The sequence below is a fragment of the Saccostrea echinata genome, unplaced genomic scaffold, assembly GCF_033153115.1.
Source record: "Saccostrea echinata isolate AGI-Se365-2 ecotype Australia unplaced genomic scaffold, CSIRO_AGI_Sech_v1 ptg000042l, whole genome shotgun sequence".
NCBI classification, from domain to species: Eukaryota; Metazoa; Mollusca; class Bivalvia; order Ostreida; family Ostreidae; genus Saccostrea; species Saccostrea echinata.
The window spans coordinates 2,805,897-2,827,001 of NW_026889791.1; the positions used below are offsets into that span (position 1 = coordinate 2,805,897).

The 21,105-nt window shown below is 33.0% G+C and overlaps 1 protein-coding gene across 1 annotated transcript; it reads right to left on the bottom strand.

Annotated features, from left to right (window-relative positions):
• Positions 1 to 414: 414 nt before the first annotated feature.
• On the bottom strand, positions 415 to 19,960 carry LOC133201130 (trichohyalin-like). The gene is made up of 29 exons (XM_061336913.1): positions 19,822 to 19,960; positions 19,378 to 19,554; positions 18,610 to 18,826; positions 18,409 to 18,518; positions 17,881 to 17,955; positions 17,608 to 17,745; positions 17,365 to 17,453; positions 16,717 to 16,794; positions 15,788 to 16,031; positions 15,276 to 15,356; positions 14,754 to 14,864; positions 14,006 to 14,230; positions 13,797 to 13,882; positions 11,958 to 12,117; positions 11,538 to 11,607; positions 11,052 to 11,243; positions 10,746 to 10,858; positions 10,336 to 10,433; positions 9,239 to 9,331; positions 9,030 to 9,138; positions 8,700 to 8,846; positions 8,158 to 8,259; positions 7,922 to 8,047; positions 7,755 to 7,808; positions 7,313 to 7,482; positions 6,930 to 7,017; positions 6,366 to 6,529; positions 5,973 to 6,062; positions 415 to 1,593 (listed from the first exon to the last, which is right to left on the bottom strand). Exons 1-29 carry the CDS (start codon positions 19,951 to 19,953, stop codon positions 1,248 to 1,250), a joined length of 3,885 nt encoding a protein of 1,294 aa, XP_061192897.1. The 5' UTR covers positions 19,954 to 19,960; the 3' UTR covers positions 415 to 1,247.
• Between the last annotated feature and the right edge of the window lie 1,145 nt (positions 19,961 to 21,105).

The following is a 21,105-nucleotide window of genomic DNA, read 5'->3' on the forward strand; positions in this document are numbered from 1 at the left end:
TAGTTATTTCTATTTTCTTTAAGAGTTAGGAAATATTTCTGCTGCGTGCTAGTAGTTGAACTAGTAGCGGGAATATTTATATCAAACATCGATCACACGACAATTAAGGTAATCATAAATTACAGTATATTTACGGAACTTAAGGTTTCAAAATAAAGATGAAATTCAAACTTATATCCAGCTACTTTTGACATATATGATTTTGGTGTTGGGGATACCAAAGTTTAAATAGAGATAAAAAGAAAGACACTAGTTATATATTATCTGACAGTTTTATTTCAAAAAGAACATGTACAAAAAATTATTTCATTAAAAATAATCTCCTAAAATAATAAACATCATTATAAGAGCAATAAGAAAAAATACAAAAATTTAAATATTAAATAAAGAATAAAAATATATAAATATCACAGTTTGAATCAAATAATGAGCAAGACTCTTATGCTACTGATTTACCCTTGAGAGAAGGAGGAGGTGCGAATTAAAATTAATTACAAAGTGCGTAGAGGCCAATCCTAAGTATTGTGCATTGAAATTTAACACCAGTACGTAATATATGCTAAATTATCTATGTAAAACTGCTTTCTTTCATGTTTACATTTGTATGCTCTTCATTCATTTCCTCAAAACTGGTTAAATTGAATGTTTTTTTTAATAATATTGTAAATTTTGATTACACATGCATAATCATATAGCATTTCGTTCTTTGCTATTTTGCTATTGTTAAAAAAAATGAAAAAAATAAAATCTTTAATCCAATTACCACAGCCATATTTTGCATTATTTCTAAAATTTTCTCAATATCTACGGTAAATTTTACATTACTTCACTATCTGAGAGAGATATTAAAACAAAGAGGATTTTTTTGGCTCTAAAACCATACTACAATCATGGGTGAAATAAGTCCAAGTGTTTGTTTATTGTTATCCTTGATGATATGTAGTAATGGAAGTACCATGAGGTAGATGATTGGGAAAAACAACACAAATGACAAAGTCATGTTACTAGTAGGATAAATGTTTGATTTTCCTCCATATATGAATGAATAATTAAAAATAAAAAATTAATCAAATCTAAATCAAAATCAAATTAAACAATAATGTAAAATATATGACACAAAATGTACTGGAATTTGTTGACCAGATGAAACAGAATCATTGAGTGTACTAGTATCAAAAGAAACCTTGCTGTTAGCTCCTCCTGAAGAATAATAAGAATTATTTTTCATTAATGATATTTTTTTGTCATTACAGCTCTTCATCACTTTCTACGTGTGCAAGTTTTTGTAGAACCTTTTTCTTTTTCTTTCTGCCCCCCTTTTTCTGTACTTTGGTTTCTAGGGGAGGTAATTTGGAGGGTAGACCAGAGGTTGGCAGAGTCTCGAAGTCATCCACTCTCCGCGCTTCCATGACTTCTCCAATTGGCTCGGGTCTTTTATCTAAATACAAGTATTCATCATCATCAGATTCATTATTCTCATTCAGTTTTCGTAAGGTACGTCTTTTGGGGATTTCAGGGAGGGGTCTTGAGATGGAGTCAACATTCTGGTCACTCGTACGGCGAGATTTCTTGGAGGAGCGCTTCTTTTGAGATCTGAATCAAAATTAAAAATCAGTGAGTTAGACAAATCATAAATAAAGGGTGACAAGATCAAAGATTCAAAACTATTAAAAACAAAGTCATTTGACATTTTGTTATTTTGAACATAGTAAATTAACTTTTTAGTTTACTGAAAACCATTTTTGGAATAAAATTTCAAATAAATCCCAACTCTTTAAAATTTAATTTTCAAATAATTCACTGATTTAAATTGAATTAGATATAAAATTACGATAATTAGATAACATGTATAAACACAATGCATGGACATCTAAATCAAAGAAAATGAGATTAAATATTGAATGTGTTGGCCCCTGGGTATATAAATTAAAATTTAAAATATTAATTTGTAAAACTTGAGAGTCATAATATATCTACTTAAGGTATTTGGTTGTGAACAAATTAAACAGAATATGATATTGAGGACATTTCTAGCTTTTGATTGGATAGAAATAATAGTTCATATCAGATATTTAACCTGTGTTGCCAACATCACAATATTACTTATGTCAAAATGTATCAATTCGCTTGACGTTACACTTAAAATATGTACAATATAAAGGAAATTTTAAAGGAAAATTGTCTTATATTTGACACTTAATTAATAATAGAAAATTAAAATAAAATAATAAATTTAATAATTACCCAAGTTATACTTGGAACAATTTATGCTTTTTTATAAACCACTTTGTGGTTATAATATGAAGCATAAACTGCCCCCATTAACCCAGGTTAAACAGTCATGTACAGTATAACTTGGGTAGCTATTAAATTCATTTCTGAGTAAAACTTTGCACCCTCCTGTGGCCCCATATCCCTGTCCCACAAACTTGAATTTCCATTCTCTGGAGATGCTTGCATCTAAGTTGACAAGACTTTGAAATTGGCCCAGTGGTTCATGGGCAAAGATGAGAGAATCAGGTGTCCTCTATTCTCCCATTTTGACTTTTGCTCCAGAACCACTGGTCCAATTTCAACCAAGCAAGTCTTGTAAACTAATATGCTGCTTAGCGTCATTATAAAGTGGAGATTCAAGCAAAAGGTCACCAGAGTGACTCAAATGACTTAGTATATTTAATGAAATATTAAAAGAATTCAATGATTTATTAATGACTAACACATTAAGTTTGTAAATTGCTGGAAACAAATTATCAAGAGAATTTAAAATATGGCAATAAAGAGTTAAAAAATAAAATTACAAGTGTAAAGAGGAAAAAAAATGTATATCTATATATTTTTTAGACATACTGTGTCTTAATTAAGTCACTTATAAAACTTATTCTGTTATTATACACAAAACTCATTTATTTGTGTGTATAGTTTTTAACTAAAAAGTCTGCGACCTCAAATTAAAAAAAAAAACACAGTGGTTACAATTTCAATCAACTTAAGAATCAAGTTAATAATGTGTATTTATTGTCTGATTACGATTGTAACAGAACAATCCATTGCAAAATATGTGGTACTTATATACGTACGTTAAAAGATCCCCTAGATTTAATGTTGAAGACAATGATTAAAGGTAATTGTACGTATACAGAAAGAATGTTTTTTAAATTTATTAAAATATAAATCAAATTAAAAAAAAAGTCAAATACAGTGTACTGTATTGATAATACATGTACTTAATTATCATCCATTCACAATTGTTAATCTTATTGGCTATAATACCATAGACCATGTTGAGGGGGGGGGGGGTAACAAATATTGGTCTCCCCATTGTATATTTCTTTATTTATAAATTTTATGATTCAGAGTGACCTGACCAGTGGAAGGTAAATTTTGATGAACAATTATTAAGAAAATTAAATTACAATACCAAGATGAATATACAATAAACTCAATCATTACATAGAGAGAGATATGTATTACATATAATATATTAAGCAATTAAAGCATAAGTTTTAAGCTTGTAATAATAATCCAACACCCAGTACAACACCAGAATGAACAGTTAAAATGAGACCATTTTTAGTATTCATAGCTGCAATATACATGTAGTATATAATTTCACTATCTTAAAGAATTGTATCTAATAGTTCCTGACCTTTGCTAAATTCAAGTTTAATACGTTCTGTTCATAAAATTTCAATGTCACCTTTACTTTATCCAAAACTTCAACAGTTTATTTTAAAACTATATATTTCAGAAAGTATAAGCCAATTCTGGGAATTTATCTTCCCCACTTAAGGACAAAACCCTTTCATCTCAAAATCAAAAGTGGTTTGCTTTAGGTTATAGATAGCATTGAGTGAATCTTGAAACCAGTTCATGCCATTTATGCAAATTTAACCTTGACCCCTTACCTATTGGCCTTAAAATCAAATTTAAAGGGTTCTATTTTTAAGCTGGAGATATCGAGAGACGTACATCACCTTGAGTTTTACTGCAAAAGCTCAAAGAGAACTGAAGATGCTATCTTTTACCTTGACCTTCGACCTTTTGACCTCAACCTCTATAAGAGTCTTCAATGATTTAGAGGCATCATCTTAGTTTCATTGCAAAAACTCAGAGAACTAAAGTTACCATATGGAAACTTCTTCATATATGAATTTCTGACCTTCACCTTTGACATTTGTTTTCAAAATCAATCAGGAATTTTTTTTTCAAGTCATAGGGGTTATAATATAAAATAATAAAACTTCATTGCAAAAGCTGAAGCACTCGTAGAGATATCCAGGAATGAGGTATTACAGATAGACAAAATGGTGGACAGACTGACCCAAATTTGATATCCCCCTCTTTTAGCAAAAAATAAGGTAAAAAATTTTTGGGATAATTTTTCCTTTAATGTGTGAATTGGAAAACAATATAATTTCAACATCGTCTCATTTAACCCCCACCCCTTTCACTACATTCAATACAAAATTTACTCTTGTTAATTCAATTAAATGGTCCCACTTTGACTGATGTTACTTAAATGACCTACTTTTCTGCTATTGTTGTGTATTAATAAGGTCTGGCTGTAAACTAGATACATAATCTCAACATTACTGATGAGATATAGGGATACTAATTGTTGTGATTGTTAATTGCTTTATAAATAATTTATTCAGTAGAAAAACTAATAGCAAGGTTCAAAATTTGGCCCTGTTAGGCTGTAATATTCTAGAGAATCAAAAACTTGCTCATATTTGTTGGACAATATTAAATATCAAATGGACTCATGGTGACTTATAATTATGTAATTGTCTCACTGGTTGATATAAAAATTATTATGATATCGTGAATAACATCATTATTCCCATTTCATGAACATTTCTTCCAAAATAACATTTTCAAACTACCAGTACTTAGTTTAAAGTTCAACCTGTGATCTACAAAGTACAAATATATGATGCTAAAGTAAACATCTACATGTTTTATTAATTTTCTTTAAATCCATGCCTTAATGTTCATATTTAAATTCTTTTTTTTTTCAATGCAGTCAAATAAATCTTGGTAACTGTTTTCCAGACAATTGAAGAACACCATAGTTTAATATTAAGACTGTTCTCTAATACAGGGACCCTCAACAGGAACATTTTATTTGTGATGGAAATGATGTTTCTATTTTAATATTAGATGAATAAAATTGTCAGAGGGTTAACTGATACTGCATGGTCAATAGGCAGGGCCATTTTATGTATAAAATCAAACCAGACTCTTCTTAAAATCATCATCATTTACATCCAGTTTAATTTGATTGACTGTGAATTACATGCAGATCATTTTTGTCCCTTTGTTAGCAAACTACAAGTAAATTTAGCTTATTAACTAATATGTATATAAATATTAAGCTACAGTAGTTACTACTATATGCATTAATTGCAATTTAAAATCATGTCCAATTATCCCACTGTCCTTCATGCACCTCTTTTCTACTTCACTAGTCTAAAGCTATAGCATAGCACAGATAATATAAATTATACAATATTATTTGGCTGGAGGTAACATTCTTGTAGCATAGATTATATAATAATTGTAGCTTAAATTTTACAAAACTGTCAAAAGAAAGAATTGGTGTTTCTACATCCAACCAATGAAATTTCATGATAATTAATCAAAGAGAAAAAGCAAAACTAGCTTATTAAGAATCCGTTATACATAAGCTACAAAGATGAAGGCCAAGCATCTAGACTAAAATATACCTAGCATTCTCCTCGACTCTGAAATATAAATATGAGGAGCTACTTATATATATATACATGTATCTCTATTCAGTAGCTAGTAGAACACTTATTATCCTGGAATATAGATTGCGAAGCAGCACACTATATGTATGTGGTATTCCAATATCTATCTATCTAGATCACTAATTAACCTATGGTGTGGAATACCAAGCAGCACACTAATTATCCTATGATCTGGATTTATTCCAGTTGAAATCTTACCTGGATGAGAGTGAGGCTCGCCTGGATAACTCCAGACTCTGAGTGCTCCGGACTCGTTCAGTCAGAGTGCTGTCTCGACGGGATAAAGGACTGCAGGAATAAACATACGTGAAATGTCCACAATTACTGTGTCAGATTCATTTTGACATATTTAAACAACAAAAACTCAAGTTGGCTTATATTTCAGGTTTCTTATTTTTATGACTCAGAGACAATATAATGCCTTAAAATTCGCAAAAATTTTCCTCAATGCAAACATTTCAGCATTGACAGTACACTGTTTCTCAAGTACATGTTCTTGACTAACATTTCAAAATGTTGTTAACTAACATTTCAAAATTTTAATTTACTTCATAAATCTATACGGTTTTAAATAGTCTTTTGAGGACTTACGGCACTTCTTGAGCTTGAGGTTTAAAGTTTGGATCATAGATTTCCTTCATGACAGCACTAATTTCTGCATCTGTTTTTTGTGGATACAAAAGATGGAGGACGTCTACCAACTCTGTCTGGTCAAAGGAACCCACGCGTACCAAACCAGCGATGAATTTTAGCTCCTACATCATAAGAATGTTACAAAAGTATAATATACCACTTACACCAAATCAGCAAAATTTGTAAAATGAAAAAAAATAAAATCTTGCTTATAGTGTGTACACCAGTATGGCAAATCTATAGCAAAATCGAAAGGGATGTTAAATCCTGTAAAATCCATTGAAATTATCAGAATTTACATTGGATATAATAAACCCCCCTTCTTACTTCATACATTGAGGATGTTAGTAAAATTTTTTTGTATGCAAGTTTTAATGACTTGAAATAAATCTAAGGAAAAAAAAATCGAAATTGGGGAGGTGATTACCAATAATGAACTATCGGTGAGCAAAATTCGATCAAAGGTTATGAATTTCAAATTACTGTAGAGGAAGTGTTCTACTGAGTGACTCCCACACTGACCTCTTGTTGAGTTTCCTTGGCTTTCCTGATTTCAAACTGTCGTCGCACTTCCTCTAAGGTCTGGGCAATCTGTCTGTCCAAATTATTCCTATACAGAGAAAAACAATCAAAATTTCAATACAGGCACAGTGTATGTATGTTAAGAAGTCAATGATGTATCATTTTTTGCTCAACTTCTCCTTTTATGAGCATAGCCATACTGATAACGTTGAGAAAGATATTCATTTTCATTTCTGTCATGTAATTTTTTATTACCAGACTGGATGTCATTCATTTACAGTGTATTTTATTGTGTTTATAAAAAAAAAAAATCAACAGTCTACATGAAACATCATCCCTAGTACTATGTTACAATATTTTCCTCAGAAGCACAACCATCATACCTGAATTTTTCCATCTCCATGGTATGTTTATGGGCTAGTAATGCCCTCTTGATTTTCAGGGCTGTTTTGTTCTTTGCTGTAGACAACAGCTCATCAATCTCTCTCTTGTGAGCTCGCATCATTATCTCTTCTTTCTGTTCAATCCTCTCTTTCAGTCTCTTCCGTAATTCCTTAAAGTATTAAAGTCAAAATTTAGATACTGTACAAATTGCCTTCCACTTTCGAAATTGATGTGAGATTATTAAGTATAATTCTTTTGAGTACTCTACACAGAGAAAAGGATATAAAGTTGTACTTGCACAACACTGAATGATTCTTTTATTTCCACCAAGAAGTTAATTTTGTGCAAAAAAAAAAAAAAAAAAAAAAAAATTCAAAAACATAAAGCATCAAGCCTGATTGCAGATTAAATTAATTAGTTACACTAATTATGGCAGCTTACCTTTTCTTGTCGACTTCTTTGACTGTCAAGTTTCTTGTGCAGTTGTTCTTGTTCCTGCAGCAATGAGAGTTCATCTCAGGTTTATTTTACATTAACACATAAAACACAAAACTCAGCATATTTTTTCAACATACAACGAAAAATCTGGAGTAAGTAATAATACACACTTGTCTGTGTCTTTCTAGGACCTTCTGACACTCTGGATCAGACAATATTCCTCTTTCATTAAGTTCATCCATCAGATTTGATTTCAGATTATTGATGGCTGCCTGCTGTTCATCAATAAGTGCCATCTGAAAGTGATCCATAAAAGGTTTATAGTAAGAACATCCATACTATTAGACACTCATTCCTTAATAAGGGAGGTAATTGTACCTCTAGTAGCCAAATAGATGTGACTTACCTCCCTTGCTTTGGCTACCTGCAGTGCTGCCACCATGGCCCCTAGCTGCTCCTCTTGGTCTTTCAGGGCTAGTGCTCTTTCTTTCAACATTTCAATTTTCACCTTTTCACGTAAAATCATTATAAATTATATAAAATACATTATAGAGCTTAATCAACTTTTGCAAGCTATGAAATATCAATTTCCAATATCTTGAGTTCTATGTGAGTGCAAAAATGTATAAGAAAATTTGTTTAGAAACTTCTCAAAGCTGTGAAGACAAGACAAGCAAATAAATTAGTACTGCATATGTACTAACTTCATTGCCATAGGAACTGGGAGAGGGGAAGGGGGGGGGGGGGGGCAGGCCCCAAGCATGAACTTATTAATATTTAGATACTGACCAAATGAAATTTTCAAACACCAACAGAGGTTGAAACTTCAATTTAATGGCATTTATTGTGAAATAATGCTTGCAGGTCTATCAAATTCACATTAGTAGTTTATACAGACTCTTCTGTAGAAGCATAAAAATTAATACATTTGTACTCCAACAGACATACCATTTCCAGCTCATCATCAATGTTGAGTTTCTGACCCTGGAGAACGGCCATTTTCTGATGAAACTGGTTCCTCATCAGCTCCAGCTTTTCTCGCTGATTCTCAGGATCAGACTCCTCCCCATTATGCTCTATTTGTCTCATCTTTTTCTGCACACAAAAAATTTAATTGTTAACACTAATTTTGTAATTTCCCTAGTATATGTTCAGTATTTGGTTTTCTCCAAAAACTTTACTTAGTTTATGGAACCCATAAAAATACTACAATGCATTGGCTTGACAAAGCCCTCTGTGATTTCTGGTGTGGAGAGAATTAAGGATGTCTCGACAAACCTCGTACTCCTGTGACTGTTTCTTCTCCAGTTTCTCCATCTGTAGAGCTCGCTTAGCTGCCAGTTTGTCCTCCAGGATTCTCTTCTGCCTCAGCTTGTTCAGTGTTAAACTGTAAACAAAATCACATGAACATGAAGATTTCTTTTCAAGTGATCAGATTTTACACAGTAGCACTCAGTAATGTTAAATGATTGTGTACAATGTCTGACCTGTTCTCAACCTTGACCATCTGTTTCTCATGTTCTTTCATGATTCTGTCTCTCTCTTCCTCAGACATGGACATCTGACCACTTAACAACTTCCTGTCAACAAAAACATACAATTATACTTCTATTCATTATGCTTTCATTAAAATTTTTCATAAAATCAAAATAATGCTTTATGGCATCAATAGGTCAGACTTTGTTTCTAATAGAAACAAAATTCATGCAGCTAGCATTTAATGCTAACATCATATTCCAATTTAAAAATTTGAAATTTCCTTGAAAAATCCTATCTAGAATGTACTCTATGTATAATTTAAAGCCAAGAAATTATATTAAATAAAAAGCAAGAGGCCCATGGGCCACAATGCTCACCTGAGTAACTTTGGCCTTGCTGTTTTTCACCTGATTTCCCCCCTTGTAGTACTTATTGTGGCCCTGCCCTACCCCCAGGGGTCATGATTTGAACACTTAGAGTCTACACTACCCAAGGATGCTTCCACATAAGTTTCAGCTTTTCCAGCCCAGTGGCTCTTGAGAAGATTTTTAAAGATTTTTCCTACATATTTCAATGTAAAACTTGGATTCCCTATTGTGGCCCCGCCCTACCCCCGGGGGTCATGATTTGAACAATTTAGAATCTACACTACCCCAGGATGTTTCTACATAAGTTTCAGTTTTTCTGGCCCAGTGGTTCTTGAGAAGATTTTTAAAGATTTTTCCTATATATTTCAATTTAAAACTTGGATTCCCTATTGTGGCCCCGCCCTACTCCCGGGGGTCATGATTTGAACAATTTAGAATCTACACTACCCCAGGATGTTTCTACATAAGTTTCAGCTTTTCTGGACCAGTGGTTCTTGAGAAGAAGATTTTTAAAGATTTTTCCAATTTAAACTCCCCTTTACCCCAGGATGCTTTGTACCAATTTTGGTTAAAATTGGCCAGTGGTTCTTGAGAAGAAGTTGAAAATGTGAAAAGTTTACAGACGGACGGACAGACAGACAGACGGACGACAGACAATGGGTGATCAGAAAAGCTCACTTTAGCTTTCAGCTCAGGTGAATTAATAATTCTGTTGTCCTAAGTGCACATGTACTTACTTGACGACCTCGTCCTCCCGTTTTCTGATTTCCTCCTGTTCCACTTTTTCCTGTTCCTTTCTCTGCCTCCACTCCTCCTTAGCCCTGGCAAGCTTCTCCTACAAAAAAAGAACATGTAGGGTTCAAGCTTGAATCTACTAACAAATATATATTAAAGCAGTTCTAGGGATGTTTCTTACATTAGGGATAGCTTGATCACTATCTGATTCAATGTATTTAAAAGTAATATTAGCAATATTATTTTACATGAATGATTGAACATTGTGACAAATTGTAGACTGGCAGGGATTCTAACCTGAAGGTGTTGCTTGAAAGCCAACCTTACTTTCAACAGAGTAGAGAATTATAAGAAAATTTTCTTGTGAAGGAAAGAACAAGTTGACAGACTGGAGAATGGAGGTGATTCTAACCTGAAGGTTGGCTTTCTGTTTCTCCTGAGACCTTTTTTGTTGGGCCTGTAGACGGGTCACCTCCTCTTCATGCTGACTCAGCAGTTTATCATACTGGTCCATAGACACATTATCTGTAATTTTACAAAGTCATAAATTATAATCTTGGAATTCTTTTGTCTTTTCAATACAACTGGATGTAATTGACACAACATTTTCCATAAATTCTAATGACTAAATTTTCCACATGTATAGAAACTGCACCATTTTCTAAAAAAAAAAATGAAATCCAGTTTTTTTTTTAAAATAGTAGAATAAGGCACTTACTTATTTCACCAATCTTTTTAATCAAATTCCTTTCAGCTTGAGTCATCTCATCCTTGGCATGATCTGTCAGCTGGTCATTGAGCTCGCGCAGCTGCTCGGCATGATTTTCATCTATCTCGGTCTCCTCTTCATTTATCTCATCTCGATGCTTGGCTTCCAGTTTGAGCTTTGTCTCAATGTACATGAGTGGATCTTAGAAAAATAAATTTTATCATCATGTCTTTACCAAGTAGAGTAAAAACAGTTACAATCAACAGGCTTATACTAAGAGTGAAATGGTTTTCAGTTCCTGTGGTTTGAAATTAACATGATTATGACAAAGTATGGTTATAAAATGAATCAAAATGGTTCATCCTGGGACTTGGTTGTAAATGTGTTTTTCTGTACAACTGATCTGCTTTGTAAACTGTTTAAGTCAATAGAGTAACTGAGATCACGTGCCTATTTAATGAGGCCATGTAAAGCATTGTATTCTTTATATTTTACCTATCGGTCCTTCTGTTTGTGTCTCCATGGTCTTCAAAACTCTATCCATTTCCCCTTTTTGTTCAGATTTCTTTAATATAAATACATGTATATAATATCTGATATTTAGCATTTCAGAGCCCTTGTTAACAATTTTCCAAAGAACGTACAACATAAAGAAAAGCTTATTTCAACTTTCAATTATTTATTTATACTACATGTATAAAACAAAGAAATATTTTGTAAAAATCTAAAAAGAAACCAATTATTTAACATTTCAGACTCCATGTACTGTTGCAATTGATTTTGATTGACAGCTAGTCTAGACTTGTAGAATTTGACATTCTAGCAAAAAGATAAAAGTTAATGCTTAGAGAATTTATGCAATGTTTCTAAGCAGTTCAAATAATTCAAATATTATTTTGATAATGGTAAGCTCACCAGCTGGTTAAGTCTTTTCCGCTTCATTTCACTGAGTCGTTTAGACAGTGCCATCTCCTGTTTCTGTCTGTCTTTGTCCAGTCTTTCCTTTAAGGCCACCATGTCTGCCTTGGCTAAGGCAATCAACTCTGCTGCCTCATCAGATGTCAGGCCCCCTACCCTGTCATTAAAACCATAAACTAAGTAAACAGTTGTAAATTATTATGTAATTATAGTTGCAACAAAAAAACAACAAACAAAAAAAAAAACAAACAAAAAAAATGATGATTTTGAATTTCAGAATCTTTAATATTCATATGTCTAATACCAGGGATATGTCATATTAGGGATATGTCTGTAACATAGGCAGGGAGAAAATGTCACAGACCAGACCAGGATTTAAAACAAGCCCCCCCCCCCCCCCCCCCCCCCCCGATCTCTAGACAGTTGCTCCACCAACTGACCTATCTGGACAATGGCTAACAAACACATCTGATCGCTATGTCTAATACCCTACATATGTCATATTGAATCAGTGGCACTGACTCTACTTTTAATTCCAGTTTCAACTACTAAATCTCTAATACTTTAATACCTAGAGGTGCTTTGAAAGCCCAGGCAAGTCTAAGATATTGAGGTCTGACTGTCCTTAAAAACTGGTCAATAAAGAATTCAGGAACGCGATGGGGATGAAAGGGTTTATAGTGGAAGAAATGTAAACTAAGCTAAGACTTCGCAGATATAAATTCAATGTGAATTTATTTTTTGAAAATTGCACGAGATTGTTTACCCACATAATTACATTACAAAATAGAGAACATCACCTGACATGTACATTCAATTAAACTAGGGATATCAAATCGGTCAATTTTTGATAATCGGTTACTCGGACGTTTTTCCGATCGAGTACCCGGGTACTCGGTACATGTAAAAATGTACATAAAGTGTGTTAATTTTCTTGTGTCACGTTAAGCTCTGTCAAACCCCAAAGCTGTTTTATCACATTTATAAATTTATACATATAAACATCGAGTTCAATGGGATTGATTTTTTTTTTGGGGGGACTAGATTTATTTATCAAATAAACACAAAAGACACAATTAATACATCAAAAATTGCAAATGGTTTACAGTTCTTGTTTAGGATCTATTTCATCAACGCAAAAGGAGAAGAATCTTTTACACAGGTTTGTGATGATTAGACTAGCCAAAGGGAAGGGACGGACGTTGTTGGAATCGCTAGTATAAGCTGGTTGCTTCCCCCGTATAAACTTACTACACAAACTGACTTTCAACATTTTTTTTAATCTTCAATTATTTCTAAACATTTCTTCGCTTTTGAAGTGGGTAGCGGCATTTCTATGCATGTCAGTTTTCGCAGCCAATTATTAACTCAATTATATAAAAATGATTTGAAGATAATAGACCAAAAATTAAAGACCATAATAGGTCACTAATTACTTTATATACACAGCCACAGGCGATAAAGGGTGATAAAGGGTGATTTACAGGTGTACATGACAACACGCTAATAATAACATGCAGTTTTAAGTTATTTTTTTGATAATTTTTGATAAAAATATGTACTTTGAATTAAGAAAAAATACACTTCCGGGTAACCAAATACCATTTTTAGTATTCGATACTCGGACGTTCGAGCGAGTACCCGGTTAACCGGGTACTCGTTGACATCCCTAAATTAAACGCATCAGTTCAACAAGAAAATGACATATAAAGGAATTTAGATATGTTAATAATCCTGCAATCCCTCACATTTCAGTACTTTGATTTACATCGTGCTCCATTACATGTAAATTTGACTCACATTCTCACTCCACATTATGAAAACTGTGATACTTACTTTTTGGACTTAGCTTTGTTGACAAGTTCTATCTGATGACTAGCCATTGTGTTCAACACATCACTTTCATCGTCTTCTTGTTGTTCCTGATATCATGGATGAAAACAATATAAAATCGATCAAACAAACAAGTCATCATGCATTTCAGTAAATATTCCATGTTTCTTTCTCATGTACAATGCATAAATATATAAAAGTCATTTTCACACCTCCAATTTAGCCATGGCTTTTCGTTTCTCTAACTTCTCCTCCAGGATGAATCTCTGTCTTGCCACTTCCTCATCGTATTTCTTCTCCAGCCCGCTCTGAATCTTACGATGTTCCTCTAGCAGCCAATCAGCTTTCTCCCCCACCAGGTGGCCCTGCTGCATGACATCCTCCAAAAGATCCTGTTCTATCTCCTTCATCCCCATCCTCCTCCTCACAGCAAACTCCTATCAATGACAAAATCAACATCTCATAACTCAAAACATCAAACAAGCTGTAACTCCAGACAGCAAACTCCTGTCAACGACAAAATCAACATCTCATAACTCAAAACATTAAATTAGCTTCTCTTGACAGCAAACTCCTGTCAACGACAAAATCAACATCTCATAACTCAAAACATTAAATAAGCTTCTTCTGACAGCAAACTCCTGTCAACGACAAAATCAACATCTCATAGCTCAAAACATCAAACAAGCTTATTCTTACAGAAAAACTCCCGTCAATGACAAAATCAAAATCATCCTACTCCTCCAGTGATTTAAACATAATGCAGCCTCTAGCTAATATTTTACAAAGAATGATATACATGTATTAACTTGAAGAGAACAAATTATATTGCTTCTTCTCTTGTAAGAATGAGGACTGGAAACCTGAGCTGTTACTAGAGATTTAAGGCTAAAATGTTTGTATTTGATTTAGTGAGAGAATGAGGAATAAATTTCAATGAGGACATTCATGAGGACAGACCTTCCTGAGATTTTCTGTCTCCTCGTCTTGTTCCAGTTTAAGGAGGAACTCCTGCTCATCAAGTTCTGTCTGGTGTTCCTTGTCCATCATGTCCAGTAGCTGCTGTCTCTCCTGTTGATAGAAAACATTTCATTTTTCAATGATATGTAATAATCATTACATGGAATAACAAATAAATGTAATAACTAAGGTATGTGATAATAATTATATGTAATAATCATTGCATGGTAAGATAATTACATGTTAGAATCATTACAATGTTTAACCATTTTATAATAATCAAAGCATGCAATAACCCCATTACATAGAGTGATCATTACATGGTATAACCATTACCAATTCAGTAAATATAAAACCAAAATATACAATTACCATTACATGAAAAGATCATTGTTATAACAATTATATGACCATTTAATATGATAACCAATACATGCAATAGCCATTACATGGAAAAAGTTTAATTTTCAATCGTACAAAAACCATATCTTGTTACATGTAATAGTATTCATAATTAGTTACATTGTCTCCCAGATCTGCGATATCACTGACAAGTTTCTTCTTTTCCTCCCTCTGTTTTTGCAGAGTTCTGGACAATTTGGCCTACAACAAAAAATAACAGCTGTATAACTTATGCAAGTCTATGTTAAATATACTCTTGTACAACAGCGCTATGTAAGTTTGCATACAACTCACACAATTATAGGACAAGAAAGTACTTTCCCTTTAAGAACACTTCGGATCCAGGAAAAAGTTATACATGGAGTATGTATAATAATTCAAGCAGGATTCAATTTTTTAGAATTCATGCACTAATTCAAAAATATTAATTGCCAAAATATAATTCTGGGTCATTAAATATCAATAAAGAATGCATGCACTCTCTCATAACTGTACCAAATAGTTCATGACCAGTATATCATCTAAATTTTGAAGTATCAAAATACCTATATTTACAATGTGATGAAGCTAATAAATACTGTCTCAGAGGGCATATAGACTCATTTATTTTCCCTTGCATATCAAACTCTGACCTTATTTTTAGCTGCCAGCTTCTTTCTGAGTTTTTTATTCTGTCGCTGAAATTCGTCATCAAGGTTAGCGTCCAGCAGTAGCCTGCGCTGCTTGGCATTTTTGTCGGCGGCTTCATACACTTGCGGGCCGATGTCCCTGTTGTGGATAAGTCCTCTAATCAACATGGCAGTAGCCTTCAATGAAGCATCTGTCCTCTGTGTCTCAATGTCCGTATCTGCCTTCACAGTACACACAATGTCCAAGCTAAAATAATCAGTACACTCAATTTCAAACATGGTTTACTCTTTATGTACAAGTATGTCCTTAGTTGTTAATTCCAAACTTTCATCAGCTCTTCATTTTTTCCTAATTTATTGTCATATTTTTTTTGGGAGGGGGGGGGGGAGTGGAGTGTTGGTAGATCTATTTTTCATATATCAAATAATAATACAAGTCTTTTTAAGGTATTGATTATCTGATCAGACCTGAACACATAAAAAAATTTTATTCTAATAATATTTTCACTACAAAAACCGCGAAATTTAAAGCTAACAAAATTAAAGATAAAGACTTTAATACTTAATTCTCTCATAAAGAAATAAGAAATACAAAATTAATATAAAACTGCAGACAAAAAGACAGTCACAACTTCTACTGTATTTGTTTTCTGAATTTATTAGTCATGAACCCCTCTGCATTCAGGCTACTCGCCAATACAATGGGCTACATGTGTATGAAACAATATTTGACTCTATGTCAAGTAAAATCAAGTGTAGGACCTTAATGCCCAGTATCATCCAAGATGTTGACCTCAGTTACCACTTAGCATCCCACTTGATATTTACATTGTTTGGTTCTGTTTCTTTTTTTTCATTCATTTAAATTAAAACAAGGACCTGCCACTACCTTTGACACCCCCCCCCCACACACACACACCAACTATTCTTACTTGTCTAGTTCTCTGAAGCGTTTCAGTTTGTCTTTGACAACCAGGACCTCAACAATGGAATCCTCCTCTTTGATGTTGCTGGCAAAAATAAAAATTCAAAATACAACACGGTCATTTAACTAAAATCATTATATTTTGAAATTATTAAATAGATAATGATAATCTATCAATGAGAATATGATTGATTGATTGTATGTTGTTTTATGTCCCGTTCGAGAATTTTTCACTCATATAGAGATGTCACCAAATTCCGGTGAAGGGCTTCAAATTTAGACCTTTACTCGGCACTCAGGGCCATTGAGCAGTGAGGGTTCTTTATCCTGCTAATGCTTACTGTGACACGGGGCCTCGGTTTTTTAAGGTCTCATCCAAAGGACCTGCAACTTTCACTTCAAAGTGCCAAGCCTTGGCGAAGGAACAGTTGCTACCTATTTTTTATCGACTTAGGTCAGTCGCGGACACACGACCTTCCAACCATGGAGCAAGCACTCTACCAACTGAGCTACTGTGAAGGTCATCAATGAGAATAAGATCTAGCACTGATAAATTTGAGCACCAGTTCTGAATGTTACATTTCTAAGCACTAATTTAAGAATTTATTGTCATTTTTAGCCCTAGGCTCATTCTCAAAATGACCCTGCTTCTTACCTAAAGTCAGTAATGGTGTGGCCCGTCTTGTCTGCATCCCTGTCATCCATCAGTATAGTTTTACCTCGAGTTGACAATCTTAAGTTTGTCTGCAAAAAGAACACAGTATCATTCATTAAAATTCCCTGTAACTGGTTGTATAGTGTTCTGATTGTACATGTATATCCGTCTTTGTAGTTATTAAAATCTGTTTCAATTAAAAATGATATTATTGGAGAAGATAAGCCTAGGAACATTAAATACCTGAGTAAAGCTTTGGTTTTTCACAGATCGCTTTCGTTTGATCACCAGAAACAAACAAACAGCTCCAATCACCAAAGCAATGCCGAGGAAAAAAGCCACAAAAAACATCAAGGCAGTAAAACCATGCTGATACAATATCTGAAACAAGACATATATCATCTGAGTTCATTGCACAGACCCTCAAAATAAATTAAGACAAATGATTTTATTAATAGAAAGTTCTAACAGAACTCTGTTTAAATTAAATCTCGTTATGTTCCATTATTTACTTACATTTTTTTCAACATCTCGGATGCCATGGACACACATACTAAGGCTGATTGGTCCAACACTTGATGTCAAAATGTTCTAAATTAACAGAGAAAAAAAAAATAGAGATGATCTTATTTTCACTAATAATGAGTAGGTCTTCCGTCCAGAAGAATTGTGTAAAAAAGATAAAATTTTTCAAAAGTTCAAACTTTAAAACTATTAGTTTTGTGGTCTCTTGACCTTGAGGGTATCCAAAACAAACCCGTGGAATCTATATAGAAGCATTTATTCACACTTTCATATAACTATGCAAATATGGCATATTGATTTTGAAGACTGAAATAAAATTAAAAAATTAATATGCATTCTTATTGTCTTAGTGATTTTAGTTTAAAATGACATGGATTTTCTTCATCACTAGATAAATCAATCTTCATCACTAGATAAATCAATCTTCATCAATCTTCATCACTAGATAAATCAATCTTCATCACTAGATAAATCAATCTTCATCACTAGATAAAATCAAGCATCAGAAACAAAGCTCACTGGGTAGGAGAAATACAGCTGGCCCGTGTAAATGTTGTCTCCGGCCTGCAGGTTTCCTCCATTTGTTCCTGAGGGGGTCGCAATAAAGCTCAGGTACCTCTCCTCCCCCGCTGTGAAATAAAGCAAGAAATGAGGGTCTCATAATGTAGTCCCACTGAGTTCAAGATGACAAGGTTTGACTGTATCTGAAAATTCCTTTACCTGAAAGGTTACCAGGACTCCACTTGAACTCCAGTTGACCAGAAATAGGCACAATCTCAGTATTTACTGATGTGTTTACAGCCATTGTAGAGTATGAAGAAAACATTCCATTACTGAGATCAAACTCCACCATTACATCGGTGGCAGTGATGGTGCCTATGTTGATGATCACCATGGACACCAGGACAGTATCTGGAGATGTTGTTGCACTATTTAGCTGTCAGCAGAAAATAAAATTAAATACTGACTTTGTAATCATTTGAGATTAATGTTATTTTCTGAGCACACTAAGGATAAATGTACTGTAGATCACGAAATTTTTGAGACACCTTATTTTTGTAAGAAAAGTATTTTGTACTTATTTAAAACAAAATTTTCATGAATTCCAGTTATTTTTGAATATAATTCTTAATAATAAAAACATACTGACAAATGAAATTTTCACGAGCAGACCGTCTCTTATAATTACACAAATTAAAATAAAGTTCTCATTAATAAAAAGTGATTTACAGTAATTTAAGAGTATTCTCCCATTTCTGCATGACTTTGAACTAGAATACCAGTACTTATTTTCAAAAATTAGTTTAACCTGAAACATAAACCTCAAATTCTAGAAATTAGAATAACTGGAATGTTACTTCCATAGCTGCTTTCATTATTATTTGACTCAAAACTATGTTAGTTTCCTAATAATGGGAGAGGACTCATAAAGGTTAAGTATGTATATGGATCTCATTCTGATTCAGTGCATAATCAAATAAAGTTTACCTCCCATCTCTGTATGACTTTGAGCAGAGGAAGTGTGTTTACAGTGGCTCCAGTGGAATTCACTTTCCATTCAGTAAAATCCACCACTAAACCGGCAACATTGGGTGTACCAGTGAAAAAGGAAGATGTATTCACATAAGCAGGATTTACAGATGTGTTTTCTGCATATGTATGCAGCTGAAAAAGTTGCAAATATTAAATGAAAATTTATTCAAACTTTTTTTTCTACCACTAATATTGAATTCAATCCATGGAAAGTATTGTACAAATGTGTAATGGTTATGCTTAAAAAAATTGATTTAACTATTTTGGTTTTAAAAGAAAAATGAATTTTATTTCAAAATAAACATAAATCATATATGATCAAACAGATATTCATATTTTTTTCTTTTTAATTTCAAATTCTATATTGCATTGTTTACAAAATAAAAACAAACCACATACATTGTAAAAGTATGCATAATCGTCCACTCTAGTGACATTAATATCTTCCACATAAAGTTCAGTCAAATCGGACACTTTAAATGACTGACAGGTCACTAGCAGGGAGAGCTGCACAACAATGAACAGCAACATCTTGTTTTCACTGAAAATAATGTTGAGAATATGAATCTCAAAGGTTACTTATAAATCCTTCATTTATCTGTTTAAACATTTCAATTTAAATTGAGCTCAAAGTGCTGCTCACACTGTGAGCCCTAAGTACAAAAATCCCTAAGCAGAGTATACTTATGCATTAATTCAAAAGTCTGATTTTTCTCTTCCCAAAGTTACCTCTGGATCAACGATGCAACACAGACTGTTTTTCCATAACTGAAGTATTGGTCTTTAGCTAATGTTCAATAATAAAAAAATAACTCACTTGCTTTAATGGAAATTGCACAAAGATTCTTAACTAGATGCTCTTTGTTAAATATTTGCCTTTTTGAGACTTTGTTAGGGAAAGGCAACTTAGTGCATACAATTATGTCATGTGATAATCAGGACATGTTCCATTTATTAAATGTATTGTGCATTTTGAAGAGGCAGATCAAAGTTTTATTTAAAGTGAATAAGGTATTTACAGAAGTTATAAAGCAAACACAACTGCAGTTAAATAAACCATTGTGTATTGTATTGCTAATATTGTTTTTCTTTTAAAATTTGACTATGCCAGCTGTTCTTTCATGGATTCCAATGTTAACTAAACAATCATTTCTGCATGAAGTTAATTAGCATTAATAATAATATTAATATATTTGCTATACATACATGCTCTACCATATGTAATGAAAGTACACACAAATTACTTAGTACATGGACATGTATATGAGGTACACATAATTGTATTAAACAGAAAAAAAGAAGAAATTTATTATACAGTATGCTGAATGAAAGTAAGGCTGCAATTATGTTAAATTCATGAGATTTTTTTTTCCTTACATCTTCGTGTTTGACTTCGCCTTGATGAAAGATCTACCTGTGAAATATTTGTTTAAAGTCTTGTTTTTCTATGCCATGCGTGTATAACAGTATAAAGTAAGTTGGAAATACAGGGGTTTAATCCAGGTATAAGAAATATTTTTTTTTAATTATAAACCAATAACCAAAAAACAAAACGTGCTGAACAAAACAAATAGACTTTTCTAAGCAATACCGATACCTGTCAATGTTTTTAAATCACGGTAGCTTGTCCATCATTCAATTTTCTTGCTGATCAGGCAGGTGCGATCATGTTTAGAATAGCAA